Source organism: Strix uralensis, chromosome 3 (assembly GCF_047716275.1).
Source record: "Strix uralensis isolate ZFMK-TIS-50842 chromosome 3, bStrUra1, whole genome shotgun sequence".
Lineage (NCBI taxonomy): Eukaryota > Metazoa > Chordata > Aves > Strigiformes > Strigidae > Strix > Strix uralensis.
Genome location: NC_133974.1, coordinates 47,776,139 through 47,793,449, shown reverse-complemented (window position 1 = coordinate 47,793,449; position 17,311 = coordinate 47,776,139). Strand labels below are relative to the sequence as shown.

The 17,311-nt window shown below is 34.2% G+C and overlaps 1 protein-coding gene across 6 annotated transcripts in view; it reads right to left on the bottom strand.

Moving 5' to 3' along the window:
* Window positions 1–17,311, bottom strand: part of GRIK2 (glutamate ionotropic receptor kainate type subunit 2) — a 445,887-nt gene that overhangs the window by 260,919 nt on the left and 167,657 nt on the right. For all 6 annotated transcript variants that reach the window (XM_074862173.1, XM_074862175.1, XM_074862179.1 and 3 more), the window contains 3 exons: window positions 7,927–8,108; window positions 4,227–4,280; window positions 992–1,165 (listed from right to left, as the gene is read on the bottom strand). In XM_074862173.1, the coding sequence (XP_074718274.1) occupies window positions 992–1,165; window positions 4,227–4,280; window positions 7,927–8,108 (410 nt within the window). The remainder of the gene's footprint in view (window positions 1–991; window positions 1,166–4,226; window positions 4,281–7,926; window positions 8,109–17,311) is intronic.

Genomic DNA, 17,311 nt, shown 5'->3' with positions numbered 1-17,311 from the left:
ATATTGATTGTCACTTAGTATCTAATGTTTGTAAAATCTTTAAACCTTATCAGCAGAAAAAAAATCATTCAAAATATTAGCTATGTTATATGGCTCAATTAACATAATCTAGATAACTGAAACAGAATTTGGTATTTTTCAAATTAACACATTGCTTAAAAAAAAATACAAAAACCAACCAACCAAACAAAAAAAACAGTGGAACTCTGTCAGCAAAGATGTTACAAATCACTCCGGGCCAAAGTGGAAAGCTATATCTTTCAAAAAATTTGAACACTAAAGAGGTCCTAATGTACAATACGTTTTAAAATAAACCCCACAATCCCCTCCTGACATTGTATTTCTAGATTTAATTCCAACTAATGAGCAGAAACTCAATAAAACTTATTAATGAAAGTTTATTTGTGTGAATGTAATTGTGATTTTCATGAACTGAAGTGAGGCTAGAGAATAGTGGCAATGGAAGGAAAAAAGAAACAACCAACAGGACTAATTAGCTATGTGAAGGCATAGAAACTGGTAAAGATAGTAAGAAAGGTTGGGGTTTTTTTTTATGATATTCATAAAATATATTTTAAAAAAATGTAGAAATGAAACAGTGCACATTATTAATGAATGAATCTTAAATGAATAAGAATCAAAACAGAGAGAGAGGGAATTGTGGTTTTGTTTTTGTTTTGTCAGGATTTGACATGATCCCATATAATATTAGCACCAACAGGGAAATACGGAGTACATGATTTAGACATTTATGATGTGGCATTATCATTTGGAAAAAATGTAGTATGTGTAATTTTGAAAGAAAGTTAATATGGCCATGTATTCAGTCTACAGAATATTAAGAGAAACACCACTGTTACTCTCTGACTCGTGTTTACAATAATATTTGGTCTCATATCTCCACACAATTTTAGTAACAGAAATAAAAGTTAAAAGGTTTTATTATCTTCACAAACATATACAAAAAGTAACAAAATATTGATATTCATACCGTCATAAATCCATCCAGCAAACCTGAATCAGGCTTAGGAGGTGCTTGCAATCTCTCCATAGACCACTTTTCAATGATAGATGACACCTGGGTATTTTCTGTGTTTAGAATTCTGAATCCAGTCATGTTAACACCACTATACCGATAAGGTTCCACATCCAAGGCAAAGAGATCCTGAAAAAAAAATTACCGTCATATACATCTTTTAATATACTGCAATTCATATTTCAATTGTTAGACCATCTCCTCAGATAAGAGTACTGAAATTTGCAAAAGTAACAGTGTTATATATGCTAGGAAGTATGCTCTGTTTATCTGGGGGCCTGTGTCTGAGCAAGCAACTCAGCTGACCCTATAGTGGAAATAATCTGATTCACAGGGGAAAAAACAGCTTCAACTGTCTTTTTTTTTTTTTTAAAAAAAAAAAAAAAAAGCCTTTTAGGAAACACTAAGTCCAGTTGTAGAACTGTATCCACTACTAGAGTAGGCTTAAATATTATTAATTGCTAAAAATATTATTATTAATCACTATTCCTTTGGCTTACCAGAACAGACTTCAAATCATAAAATAAACAGAAGAGTTTCCTTGCACCTTCCCTCTCTGTGAAACCTGAACATGTTGATCTTCAGATGATAAATTGGGGAGGAGAGGGAAAATGTACATGGCTTTAAATTTGACCAAAAACAATTTTCACAGCTATCAATCATAGTTCCAAACATGGACATATCTTTGACTAGGAAATTATCTTTACAAGAATAACCTTTGCCAATTAATGTATTTTCATTACATATGTTTGTGTGTATTTAACCCCCCAACACACACAGAGGTAATTAATAAAAAGAAAATTAAATTTTAGGTCAAGAAAATAAACTCAAGATTATCCCAATTTTTTGGCAGAATCCTTAGAAACAATGTAGAACCAGTACTTGACTTCAGAAAACTCAGTTCTAAGATCAAGTTTTGAACACGGGGGGAAAAAAAAAATAAGTTGATGAAGAAAACAGTCATGACTCACTAGGCCTAGCTATGTGCATTATAAATGAAATAATGAAATTTCTTTTGGTTTACTTTCTGTTTCCTTCTAAATATTTTTTTTAAGTGACATCATCAAGGTTATACATAAGACATTACTGTCCTATAATGTAATTTTAGTTATATTGAACATAGAAATTCTCCACATAATTCATACTTTTTTGTTCATCTCACTTCAAATTTATTTTTTGCTGGCAGTTTAATATATTACAAATTTCCATGAAATGGTAATGTTAGGTGTAACACTTGCCTGAATCCATTTTGTTTACTGGCTAGAACTGAAGCAGATTAAATAATGTACTATGGAAAACCAGAATACAATTTATTATTCATTGTTAACATCAACAAACCCACAAATATATCAACCAGTTATCAATCACTACCCATTTTTAATTATAACTAGTAATTATGATACCATTTTCCATATATAATACCTAAGCTATGCATGTGTCAAAATGTTTTTAAGTTATTCATTTACAAATAACTTAACTCATGTCCTCTTTCTAAAGAAATAAAACTTTTTATTGTAAAGGAAAGGTTGAACATAGCTACAACTATGTTACATCTTTCCCTTTCAAAATTCTCTCAGTTTTTAGTGTGAAAGAAGTCAGAACCTCAGCTGTAATTATTTAATCCAAACACATTCATGTTTACACTGGAATATAATAAATATACACAACAATTTCGTGCACAGGTTGGTGTATTAATGAACTACTACATTAGACCCCGGATCAATCAAAAGGAGAATACACAGAAGACTGCTGTAAACACTCTGACTGGAAAATTTATCTAACAGGACTTTCACCATGTAAGTTAAGAAGTAATTAATATATCAAAACAACTAAATTCTGATGCAAGTTCCAAAGCTACATTGCAAAATCAAAATCTATCTTCTGTTTGTGCACACTAAATTATCCTTTGATAGCTCCAAGTCAATATAATACTTCTCTCTCCTAAAAAAAGCTAATGTTCTAATAAGGAAATAAGAATGACCGAAAATCCTGATTTTAAATATAGCTTTAAGAGTAAAAATTAAATACCAGTGGACAGCCCATATCACTCAAGGAAACAATTTTCACCAACAGCAAAATGAAAATTTTAGAAAAAAAAAATCCCTGGAAACATCTAGAATCCATTTTGACAGACTACTGAAGGAAATTCTATTGCATATAACCCTAAATCTGTAAATGACAGGACAATTTACCCTTCTAAAATAAGGCAGGTACTTGTGCAAGGTACTTTGCCTTTACAGTTCTAATGAACTTCACAAGTTATTTTGCTCTCTACTCAACAAGTTATTTCCATGGTAATACTTTCCATGAACTTCTGTTTTATGTTTTGGAGGTGAACTTTCCATTCTCCCACAGATTCATTTTCTTAAGGACATAAACATGTACGTGACTTTAAACATAGGTCATTTCAAGCATGGTTTTACCAAGGCACATCTGTCTTATGCTTGAAATGACGTGTATTTTAAGAACCTTGGTGAACTGCACAAATTTGAACACAATGGAAAACAGAGAAATGGGCACAACTGTAGTTTCTAGAGTACTATTTTACCAACTCTTAAACTGTTTCTTAGTTAGGCTATGCTGAGAGAAAGTCTTCACATACATGTTTGTTATGTTTTGTAAGAACATTCACATTTTAAATGTTCATTTATTGCAAATGTTAAATCAGATGGTTCCAAGAATGATCAAATTTCTTCTTAGTTACTTTTACAATGGGCACCAAAGAATAGCGCATCATTCACGTGTCTAAAAAGCTCACATGGACTGTTAAATAAAACATTACTAATATTCACGCCAAATTATTCAGGAATCATAGGACAATGAAAAATTACCTTGTAAAATGTTGGGTTAAAAATGTGGAATATATGAGTAAGTCTAAAATGTCATAATCTTCACATACAAATAGCAAAAAGAGAAAAAGGACAAAATTCATACTATAAATAATCAATTATTAATTATATATTTAACCCTGCTTGAAAGTTAAAAACTGCCGTGCAGTTTCCAGGGCACACTGCTGAACAGTAATTAAACCATCCTGGTGAGTTTTCACTAAAAGTAAGAAAACTCAAGAGAAAACATCTTGTACTCACATCCCATTCCAAGGAGTCCTTTTTCACTTTGTCAGGTAATATAATTAAGGAAAGTAACATCTTTGTTAGATGTCATCACTATGTTTTTATAAGCCACTTACCAGTGTGGTAAAGATATAGTGATAGTATTCTGTCATCATTCCCATAGCTAAAGCCTTGAAAAAATAAACAAAAGATTAATGTTTCTGAGGTCACATAATGCATTTTTATCACACTTACATGGCAAATGAAAAGCTGCAAAAGAACTCTACTGGGATAAGACTATAGGGTTGGAATGATACTAAAATTAGGTCAAGCAAGTCGTTTCCTAGCAGTTAGAGCAGATTACTGACTATTAAAGGAATTTATGAACCAGATCTTCTGATAGAAAGAATATTATTAGACTGTTTAGTGCAGTAAATGTGAAAGAGGCTTATAGTTTTACATACTAATGGATGCATTAAGTTACCACACAAAATTTGAGTCAACAATATTTTCATTCATTATTGAACCCTTCCCTTAAAAAGAGTAACCTAATAGAAATATTTTTTCTCTCTATTTTGATGAACAACTCTATGCATTTAAAAGAAGGACCCAAGCTTATGTTATACATGTGTACATTTTTCAACCATGGAAGAAAATACTCTTGACTCAAGTTTTGAACCAGATACTATGAATACTTCTTTGAAGTAGTATGTATTAGTCTATCAACTCAGATATCTACCAAGTACCGTAATTTGTCTTGCTAGCTATGTAATACTAAATAGGTTTTGATCAACTGTGAGTTTTTACTTTTCTCTTAATGTCATAAGAACAAATATTTGTAGATATAATTTTAAAGGAATAAACTATGGATGTCTCATCACTCTTATTCATTAAGAGCATTTTCACCTTAAAAGCATGTATCTTCATGCTCTGCACAGAAGTTACCTTAGACTAGTATGATTTATTCAATCATTTTAGTATCTACAGTGATTTTTACCTAATTTTACCACTGTAAAAAAGCCACACAAGTAAACAGTATTTTCTTCCTTTCCAGGAATTATCAATGGAATTCTTTGCCAAGTCTCTACCAGATACACCTCCTTAAACACATTGAAGACAACAATTATAAATTGCCACAATACCTGAATTTGTATACAAAAGAATTATCAGAGTTCCAAAGGCTGTGAGAGCCTTTTCACTTGTGGCATCGTCTGAAAAATTATGAAATTACTAGTTTATCTGTTCTTTTCCAAAGAAAAGTTAAAATATCAGCTGCAGACCAGATTTTATATTTTAGAGAAGACTTTGACAAAAACTGCAACAACACTTTTTCAAAGGATACGTATACCTGTGTACTTAGAATTCCACAATAATAATTAGTATACAGTATGGTGTGCCAATAGCAATTTAAATTCTCTTAAACACAGGGAAACCATTATCCCATGAGAAATATCACGACTTCATTAGAAACTGTACAACTAAAAACATTGGTAGCTTTTTAAGAACTCTTTTGTTGTCATTTTCAAATAAAGCCAAGGTATCTTCCTCTGTATAAGTAACACATTTGCAGTCACCTATATCTTAACTGCTTATAATCAGGTCTTTCATACTCCACAGAATCTCTACACAAGAACATGCTATGCATTTCCTGGTTCTGCTATGTGCCAGTGTTATCTCTTTTCCAGCTCTTCTTTCTCTCATTTTGAGATGTGAGGAAAAAATCTCACTCTTTTTTGTCATGTCTCTGCTCTCATTATTCCAGTACTTCCCTATCCTTTTAAATTGTGTCTGCTTTCCCAGGTTGTCTTGTGATATAGTTACTACCAATATTTGCCTTAATTTAATTATGCTGTTCTGAATGATGGGGTTTTTTTCCTTTTCATGATGTATTTTTGGCCAGAAAATGGTAGTTGCCATTTCATTGGCCAGAAAATGGTAGTTGCTACTTCACTTTATTTTCTTTATTTCTAACTTGTTTTCTCTTCCACCAACTTCACTGTTAATCTTTCTAATCATCCTCTCAAGAAGAAACTCCTTGTCATGACTCCCCAAGTTCACCCCTTTATTACCAGAAAAGATTGGTTAATTAATGGTTCACAAATTAATATATAAATATTTTTTAAATTATTTTTCAGCAAACACTTGCAAACACTGTATTTGGAATAATATCACTAAATAATAAGTACAGTCTTAATATCTTTTGTGTCAATTTTGACAGCAAGAGCTCATATCCAGCTGCAGACATATCAATTTTAGACATATTTAAAGCATTGTAATATTGGAGTTGAATGGAAAACTAAAGGTCTGCAGAAACTCTATAAAGATCTAAACATTCATGAAAGAATTGTTCCTGTATCTTTCTTCTATAACCTTTAGGATGAGCAGAGTAGTTTTATCAAACAGTTTAAAGTTTGATTTAGAGAGGCTAAACACTCACTCTTGGGTCCTGCGACATGATTAAAGATACAATGCTTTTAATGTTGTTCACATTTCCCTCTAGTCATATGTTTTTCACAATGTTGTATACTGAAAGAAAAGTTTCCTTTCATCTAAAAACTACTAGGTACATTATAATGTACCTTGATGGACTTATTGTTAGTACTGCAACTTTGTATTGCCATCAACACATTTTCCATCTGTATTTTTAAGATGTTAAAATAAATGTACATATAATGATTTGGGCTAAACAATTAGACTAACCAGACTCACCTATGCTTAGCAAAGAGCAAAAATCACCAGTAGAGGTTTATAATTACTAGAAATTCATAAAAGCCTTTTAATCAATGAACACTAAAGCAAAGAAATGATAGTATACATATATGTTTACTAGCAGTTTTAATTGTACCTGCAACAATACCCCTAAGCACCTTTAATGAGAGACATATTTTCAAATCTTAAATACATTTTGTTTTCAATTTAAACCATACAGTCTGCTAACAAACTAATAAAAGTATGAATTAAAGTCACTAAAAGCTGTGCATTAGAAATTTAGAACATTGTTTTTGTTTAGATAATCTTCCTATCCTCCTTATTGCAAGTCATAGTTCAATTAAAGAACTATGGACAAAACGGCCTCCGAGCATAAGAAATTCCCAGTATTTGGAGCTAGGTCATTAAACTAAAGAAGACTCACAAGAAGCTTGTCTTCTATGCACACTTCAGGGTTGCAGTAAGCTTTTTTTATTGAGCCGCATCCTTTGTATACTGCTACATTGCCACCTTCTCTTGGAAAACATCAGTGGAATCTGCTTCTGTAATATTTATGATTCTGCTGTATCTCCCTTACTCATCTTACTTGTACATAACAAAATAAACACTTTCAAAGCACCTACCCAAATGTATTCAGGTGTTTTGCAGTCCTGTTAGTAGTGTGAGGAGAATATGGCTCTAAAAGATACCTATTAGTTCTGTCCTCTCAGTGGAAAACATTAATTTGGTCTGTTGGTAACATACTATTCAAATATCACTACACAATTTAGAGGCTTCAATTTTAAATGAAAAAACATTTGTTATGTCAAATAACACTAAGCAAGCATTTAAAGCCCTGGTTAACGCATCAATTCTCTAAAGTATCAATTCTTCATAGCTGAAAGACTGATATACCTTTACCCCTGTCCATGAACTGATTAATCTGTTTCTTAAAAAAAACATAATGAAAACAGCTACCATTAGAGTCACCAATAAAATTATCTCTGAAATCCTTGTCTGATTTTCAGTTAGGCCTCAGTAAAAGTGAAATACAATTTCCCTGCTTGTTAAATTCTATTTAGTCTGGATATTACTTTTATTTATTAGGGATGAAAAAGATTAGGCCATCTAAAGCAAAATGAGGATTACCTGTTTCAAGATGCCTGCTGCCATTTCATGGCTGCAGTCAAAGATTACATGGAATTCTTTGCCTCTTTTCATCTCCTTTAGCAATGGCTTTGCATCTTTTGTGTCAGCTGGTAACTGACGGATTTTTAGTCTCAGGTTGTATCGTGATGGAGCCTTGATGAGCTCTTGTAATCGAATAAGGCCTTAAAGAAAACAGAGGAGTCAAAAGAGAATAAAATTATCAAAACAAGAACCTGAACTGCTAGTAGGACAACTTGCTATATACATTCAAATTTTCCTGATTTTTTCTCCCTTCTCAGTATGTTACAACTGATACACAAAAACTTTATTAAAAAGAAAAATAAAGAAAAAAGAACTATCTGCATTCCCAATACCTTCTTATCACAAGTCTTTCTTCTTCCTTAATATTAACAGACAGTAAGCAGCTACACTTAGGATTACCTTAAGACAGACAAATCTTCCTTTAGTATTATCATACAACTAGGATATTCCTCTTCAAGGAATGTATCTAATTATTCTAATCCAATTAAAGCGATATCCCAGACTAATAGTTTGCAACCAGACTAGCCAGTCTCTTAACTAATCTATCAGGTTTATATACAAAGTTGTGAATCATTTCAACACTGTAGAACAGTCTCACATAATTCACCAGAGTATTACTTTTTTTTCCTTGATTATTCAGGTAACAAAACATATATATGCAGCAGCAAAGAGACTGAATAAATGACTCATGCCATTGCATTCATCTTCAACAGTCTACAACTCCATTTTGAATTACTTTTACTACGGAATTAGATGCAGTTACATTTTTCCAAAAATCTTATTGTTCATATCAGCATAACAATGTGTGGTGTGGTTTACAGGTCACTGATTGGTCTGTGACCAATATTAAATATTAGGTTGTTTAACTTTATTAATGACAGGGTAAAAACATATCTCCTATAAAGTAGCAATTTATTTCTGTGTTAGCAAAGAAAAAGATGTATACATTTTATACTGTGCTAACTTCCTTCTTGAATTGGAGCATGTTCCATTTAGTGGCAGTAACAAGGTTTACTGTTCATCATTTTGTTTGCAGTACACTTATATAATACACCCAGCTGCCAAAAAATGGAAACTCTTCTTAGGATTTCAGTTATGGCAGGATCCAGGCATAAATGAAGTGAATTGCTTCTAAGATCTGAAATAGTTCACTATATCAAAAAAATTAATGGAAGTGACTAATTCTTATCTAGTTATCTTCCAGGCAACACTATCTAGTATTAAAAATACTAGTATTTTATTTTATCTCTGTATATTCTTCCTGGTTACAACTGGATGTCAAAGCTGTCTTGATTTCAGGAAATGTCGTAATGCAACATGGAGCCACACTACAGCATCAGTAAGAAATTGTGATAACCTCTGACAGAGGATTTAATACAGTCTTTTTCCAACATACATTGGCCTTTTAGTAACACAATGCTAAGAGATTTTAGTAACACAATATTTCTATGATTTTTTTACTATGAAGCTTTTAGATTGTAAAAAACTTAGTGTTAATAACTTCCAGAAAAAGAAGACCAGCAGAGAATATAACTGAAATATAAAATCTGTCTCCTTTGTTTCATCATTCCCCTGTTTTGACCCTGAAAAGAATCAACATTATTTTCTTAATATTTTCTGGAACAGGAATTGTAGTTTAGTATATAAAACCTTCTTAAATTAAGACTGAATGTGCAGAGGATCCTAGTAGACATTTTAGGCCCAAAAGCAGAGTGGGAAGGGCAAACTTGCTAGACAATTCAGGAATTTTTTCTTCACTCACAAGTCTATGTCACAGATACAATATCTCAAATTTCATCACAATTCTGAGTAATACCCCATCACATACAAACATTCTTAACAATGTGTATATATTGTTCAAACTGAGACAATTGTTACCTATAGCTAAATAATCTCTCAAATTACGTCTTTTAAAAACATTTCTATAGGAACTTCATTAACAGCTAAAATATAGTGAAGAACTAAATCCAGTAATTCAGATTGGGCTGACATTTTCCATACAAATGATAAAGTGAAAAATGTTAATGGTCTTTAATCCATGACATAACAGCATATCAAAATCTAAGGTCAGAGTAAAGTGTTTTAACTCAAGAGGGGTTAAAAACAATTCCAAGTGTTCCAGATTATTTGTCATTGTTTGTTAAAAAAAGATAATTGGGAACTTTTGTCCTGCATGAATAACTTGTAAATCATTTTGACTCCTACTACATTATATTTAGCAAGTCTAATTTTAGACTTGTCCTGCTTTCTTTGCTTCATTTTGTTTTGCTTGTCCTGCTTGGAAAAGGAAATAAAAGCCACCATTAAAGAATTACAGAAACATCACTATATTTACTGGCAATCTTTAGTAGAGATGCTGAGGACATAACAGATATGGAAACTGAAGTACTTTCTCATGACTAAACATGGTCCCTGTTTACTAAAACAGAAAAGTGATACCTAGGGTATACTTGACTGCTGAGCAAACGGCAGATGTTAAGTCTACATGGTTGTGAAAATAGTACTTTTAGAAACTAATTCAAAATTTTAAAACTGCCATATTTACCTCAAAGGCTATAACAACATAACACAAATTACTGTACTTAACAGAAGCTTAAGTTGATTTAATAATTGATTTCTAGATAATCTTGAATTAATATACTTAAAAGCTATACAGCAGAGGTGTCTTTTCTAACTTAAAAGTTTATACAGCTACTGCATATTAATATAATTTTCAGATGACCTGGGACAATTACATGAAAATAAAGCTTTGAAATAAGCAACATAGCATGCCCCATAACCATTAACCACATTACCAAAAATTACTGACAATACCATGTAACAAAAACCCTTAGGATTGTCCCCAAATCTTTCCCATTTCCTTAAGACTAAGAAAAATAAAAAAAACTAGAATATATGCCCTTGTGGTCAACAAATTTAGATTATTTCAGATTGAGGGAAGGACCACATTTCAAAGCAAAGTCTTTCTCAAAGGCAAAGTCCTGCCAGTTGCTCTCTTGCTCTATTATTCATGCACTTCCACCTACGAACTACAAATCACAGGAGTGACAATATGGGACAGGTAGTATGACACACTCTGACAGAAAAAAGAAATCCTAGCTTTTGGTGCTCAGTAGTCAAATATGACTGAGAAGACAGACAGAAAGACTGTCTTTCTAAACAGCCACATTATTTCAAATCAGATAGTGTTGCAAAATGTGTTGCCATAGAACAGACAACAGTATTCAAAGCTGATATATGAGCTGTCAGCATGTGAACTAGAGACATGCATCTATCTGAACTACTGACATCACACTTAAGAGCAAGAAGACAGAAGAAAAATTACAGATTTGGGGCAGGAGTGAGAGAATCTGAACGTACAGACATCTTCGGGACCTTGTATCCCTGAAGTATTCAGATATTAATAGGCATCTGGGAAGAGATGTATTTTAACCTTCAAGTAATACTTAGTGGAAAAAGTTCTATGTCACACTGAACATTTGCCATGAACCTTCAATCATTTCTTTCAGCAAACCATCACAACTAGAAACCACCATGAGTGAAGGAGATTAAGACAACATGAAACTCTTAAACACACCTTTATGTCACAGATATGTGGTAGGAATGAGATTATAATCAGTTTCACAAAACAAGTATTGATGTCCCCATGGGAAAGCATTAAGTAAACTACCAAAGATGAGAAGTTCACAATTTGCTCAAAAAATCACACCCATGAGATGTACAGAAAAATAGAAATTTATTTAAAAAAAAAAAAAAAACATTACTGGTGAAAATATGCTAAAAGAGATTGAGATTCAAAACTGCACTGCTGTTTGATTCTCAAATGGAGGCAATGATTGCAAAATATGCATCTATTCAAAATGAGAAAAATCTGAACTGTGTCTCACCCACACAGTTGTTTTTGGATAGTAGCATGATGACTTCTCCCACAGGATTTTTGTAAACTCAAATATATTTCTTTGGCCTTTTTGTTTTTCCAGAGGCATCAAATTTTATTCAGGAAGTGAGGAATTAATAAAGTATTATAGACTATTATTAAGTGCACTGTTATCCAAATCTGCAGCTGGATTTGCTCAGTAGGAGACAAATAGATACTTGTCAGTATGGTGTTAGTATGACAGTCATCTGAGAGAGGAAACACCTGGGCTTTAGTTCCTGTTCTCATATTTCTATACTTAACCACTTTTCAAGAACAGTGAGACAAAAGCAGCTTTATTCTAATGTGCAAGTTTTGGAATCAGAACTACTCCAGAACAAAACATTATGTTTGTGGAAGCAACTGTGAACCTAATTTGATTGTATAAGATATTGAAGTGATTCATGAAGTTTGAGTTTTCTGTACAAGTACCGTACTGAGTATTTTTAAAACAGCAAGGGTTAAAAGGAAATCTGATTGTTCTTTCTTGACTGCAAACTGTTTGTTCTTTCAAAGAGTTGTTCACTTAGAAGGGTAAAGTTCCCAATTATTATGTTTCACTCGTATTCTCAGGTGTTATACCAATCACATTTGTTACACTTCTGGAGACAGGATGGACAATTAAGATTGTCAAGGAACATTAAGGTGGGATGGAAGGAAAGGAAAAAGGGAGGGTGCTTTGTAGCAAGTCTGCAAGTTCCAAAATTTTAGTAAACAAATGTAGGACATGAAAAATTGACAGGTCCCTTGATCTAACCCCATTTCTTGCACCAATGTAATACAGTTTCGGTCTTTTACTGTAGGTCCAAGGTTTGTTACAAAATGGCAAGAAGTGTTTTGTGGCCTATAGGAGCTTGTGAAGGAAATCTCTTACAATACTCCTACGAATTAAGCATCTACTGTATGGCTGACAAAAAACAATTCAAAAACTTTCTTCCAAGCTTTCTTATGTTTCAGAGCATTACCCAAGAAAGCAAGCAAAGTGCACATCACTTCATGCTCTCCTCAAGAGCCTAACTGGGCTGTTCAAGAATTAAAAAAATAAAGTCCTCCTCTTCATAAATCTTATCATGATTGGACTATCCCAGAGAAAGGAAAAAAAACCAAAATTTGAAACAGAAGATTTACAGATGCAGAAACTAATACCAGAGCAATTAAAAACTGTCAAGGAGAACACTATGTTAAGTATAGTGTCTGCTTGCTAGGTTACCTATATATCTGAGAGAGAAGCATTGAGCAATAAACAGAGTATCACACTGTGAAGGCAGTACAAAAGCTGTAGAAGCTACTGGAGAAACCTGAACATGAGAAGCAGAGGAAGAAAACCTGTGAATGCACACCTCTGTAATGCACTGACTGGACCTCAGTGCTGGGGCAGTACAGATGTGCATGCAAGCAAATGAAGAAATATTTATGCCTTCAATAACTGCCAGGACACAGAAATAGTAATCAATGAGCTTTCTCAAAACATGTCTTAAGACAAAACTAATCCGAGACACAAAAAAATTCCAGGTGTTTCAAAGCTAGTTTTTCTCCTGTCCTCATCAATGTGAAATAACAGCAACCTTAAGCTTTTAATGTGTAGTATTGTTGCTCATACCTTCTAGATGTAGCAGATATTTAATTTTAGTAATAGTCACAGTTAACACATATTTCTATTTTTAAGATTTTAACATACATTTTTCATTGTGTTTCCAACCAACAGCATTTATTAAGTTCAGATGAACTATGCAGGGAACAAAACATGTTCCAGTCTACTAAATGACTCACTTCAGTAGCTCACCAGGCCATTCGCTACACAGAATATTGGTTCATCATCATCTATACTTAAAATATAAATCCTTGCTGGCACTAGTTCAACAGTTTCCAGCTTGCTAGGCTCTCACGGGAATGATTTTGGAAAACAAAACCCCCTCACTCGCCAGGGCTGCCACCTTCTGCTCAGAGCCCTCTAGAGTGCATGGTGTGGACAGCTACCAAGAAGCTGTGTCACAGGTGGCAAGTACCACTACCACAGTCACCCTACAGCTCCTCTCTGCAGAGAAACACCTCACAGAACAAAAAAATCAGATAGTGCTGAGTATACCTCTCTCTCGTACTTTTTATTTCTATGTCACAGAGCTGATGGATAAAGTATTGGGAAGCATCATTTCCTCATTCAGGTATTAGTGGGAACTGAGACTGAGTAAAGGCATTCCAGGCCTGGATCACACTTCAAAAACAGGCTCTTTCAGATATAAATCAAAGGCTGAAAGTTTTGTTCCACACTGTACCTAGCATTTGTGACGCAGTATTTGTGTTATATAAAGTGTTTGAAGTGCAGTCTAGTTTTCCTAGAAAATAAAATCCATGAAATAAATTCCCTGAGCAAAAGTGGCATAATTAATCTGAGAACAACCCCAAAAAAAAACCCAAAAAAACCCAAACAAAAAAACAAGCACCTTCCCCCAAAAACTATAAACCAGCATTCTCTTTACCTTTTCTTCTCCATTATGCCTGGATGAAGGCACTGGAGTTGAAATATGTTGGAGATTATTGCCTGTATGAGGCATAGGGTACAAGGAGGTGCATCGTGACCTGCCTGGCATCAGTCACAGCTAGTTCCTAAAAACCAGTGAAAAAACCCACCAGGTGCCAAAGGGAGGCAGCTCTGCTCAAAAGTATTGAAGAAAGGCACCGGCCACCACTCAGGGCTAGAGACACCCTCTTAGAGGGAGGGACATCCTTGCCACAACACAGCCCAGCTGAGAGGGAGGCAGGCTGCGACTATGGACACCTCACGTTGGGGCAAGGACACTCTGAGGGGCTGCAGTCTAGAACAACAGGTAAAACCATTACACACAAAGCAGCAGAGACCATTACACAAAATGGCCTGAACCTGCTGCTCCCCCCATCAGCTCCCAGGGCAGACATTGATGGACTGCATGTGACCTGCAGTGAAAATATGCAGTATTTTCTTTCTTCCTAAGGAGGGGAAAGGTATGTATTTATGTAATTGTGTCCTTTTTCTCACTAACAAAATGAGTGATCAGAAGCTTGTGTTTAAAAATAGTTAAATAAAAACCCCAACTCTAGATTGTTTTGCCTGAAATGTTTTACAACAATTTTGAGCAGTTTAATTTTTCCCCACATCTTTTCTATGTTAAACATTGAACAGTGGGTTATTATTTGTAACCAAAGGAAAAATACAAGCACTGGAAAGATATAACTTAAAAGAACAAGCTCCCACATGTATATTTCAGCACCTGGGTCTGACTGTGGACGGTAGCTGCTTCCCACTCCTGATTGTCACTGATCTTCTCTCCCCACCACACCCTAACATCCTGGTTTCCACAGGAAGAGTAGGTGCAGTGGCCAGGAGATCAAAACATCACATGGTTGAGAAGTAACCAGGCAATCCATGTATGATCTAAACAAATTCTACCACTATCCTTATGGTAACAATCTGTGTTTGGAGTTCAATTTTTCACAGCTATAAGACATCACATGTTTAAGACTTTTTGCAGTAAAACTAGTGCCTTCCAGTAACTAAAAATGAGCTCTACCTTATTTAGTCTCTAACATATAGTCCTGAATACATAAGGTGAAGTTGGACAAATTCATTGTTTGCTTTCATTTTCAGATGCTGCCAAAATTTGTTCTGTCTGTATTTTCACTTTTTCCTAATACTGTTATGGCCCATTTGGATGAGTGAGATTCCCAAGACTCAAGAAAGTTTGCTTCTTCCTACTGTGTCTAGTTTGTCTGTGGGACTCCATTTCTACCCTTATACCTTCTTGCATATGGCTAAGGGACAAGGTAGTTTTAGGTCAAACAAGTATGAAGTATTTATACATTAACTCTAAGTTTCTGAGCTACTATTAATCCCAAAGTAACTTTCGTTGCTGTTGTCAGACATTAGAGGAAATGGACAAGCTAGTTATTCAGGATCAAAGTAAAGAGCTGTCACACACTGAGAAATAAAGTCTCTGGATCAGCAAGAGACGGTTTCAGAAGGGCACATATGTAGTTCATGTGTAGCTATTCAGAAAAAGAAGTACCAGGACCTCCAATGAAGGGAGGAACATAATATGAGAACTACAAGAACAATGAAACTAAGGACAAAATGAGTCCTTTCTTCACCATAATTTTGAGGAGATATCTGTCAATGCAAAAGCACAGATTTCAGCCTAGAATATTTTTAAAACAACTGATTTACAATATGAAATGAAGTACAGCCCTCAGATGAAATGCTGACCTCTTATTTTATTAGCATTACAGGATCTGAGTGTAAAACTCAACCATTTGTGTGGACAAGCTCCTAAAAAAAAAAAAAAAAAACAACTATTTTACAACAGTATAGAAATAATAGCTGCATTTTAGGAATGTACTTCCTGCAGTTTCTTTCACCAGGGACACCTTTTTCCTGTCCCTTTAAACTCTCAATTCCTTCTTTTAGCAGCCACTGTGATAGTGTCTTACCTCTGAATGGCTGGGAAGAATGCGGTGTGAGTAGCTCTTTTCAGAAGCTGCCATCAATTCATCTTTAAGGAGAATCCTGAAGGAGCAGTTTGTGAGCTCTCCAGCTGGCATCTTCCTCCAAAGAGATCAATCACATTACCTCCTCGACATGTTCAACTTCAACCAGTCCAGGAAGCAAGAGCCCCAAGTTTGTTTTAAAACCTGTGTCTCCAGTTCAACAGTCTTGCAAGCCATTGCTATGCCACCTGGCCTGCTCATCAAACTATTTATCATTTCCGTTAATGCTGCCTTTGTGCTGCACAGGAAGAATGCAAGCAAATGCGCTTTGCAATAGGCTGAACACATTAACCTTTTTCTGTACAAAAGAACACTAATGTTCTTTTAAAGGCTACTCCTATCTTCAGAATCTCAAAAACTTCAAAAATAATAATATATTGCTTTGTAGATCTACCAGAATAGTTTCTCTCTTTTCAGCAACATGTTTCCTCTCACACCTCTCTGTTCTCTTCTCCTTTCCTGACAGCCCCCTGCCCAGTTTTTCTGGTTATGTCTCAGAAAAACATCGTTGTGTATTGGGCTTTGAAAAGGGTACGGGTAGAAGGGAGGAGAATGTCGGTTTATTGGGCATTGATAGAATGCTTCACATCAACCGGAGCAGTTCATTGCTATAAAATGATTCACAGATATTGAACATTCTGAACAGATTATTCATGAACTCTCAAGATTAGTTTTATCATCCTCATCCTCTACTTAAAAAACACCTCCAGTGAAAGGATTAGAAAGATTTTTAAAAAAAAATAAAATTGCACTTGCTAACACGGCTACTTGAACAGTGGGCTGTTCTGTGTTCTTTGGATATAACAGCACAATATAGAAACACCATTAAGAAAAATATAGAGAAAATAGAAATGAAGGGAAAATACAGTTTGATGGATCTCTCTCATTTATTCATATTTAACCTTTTTA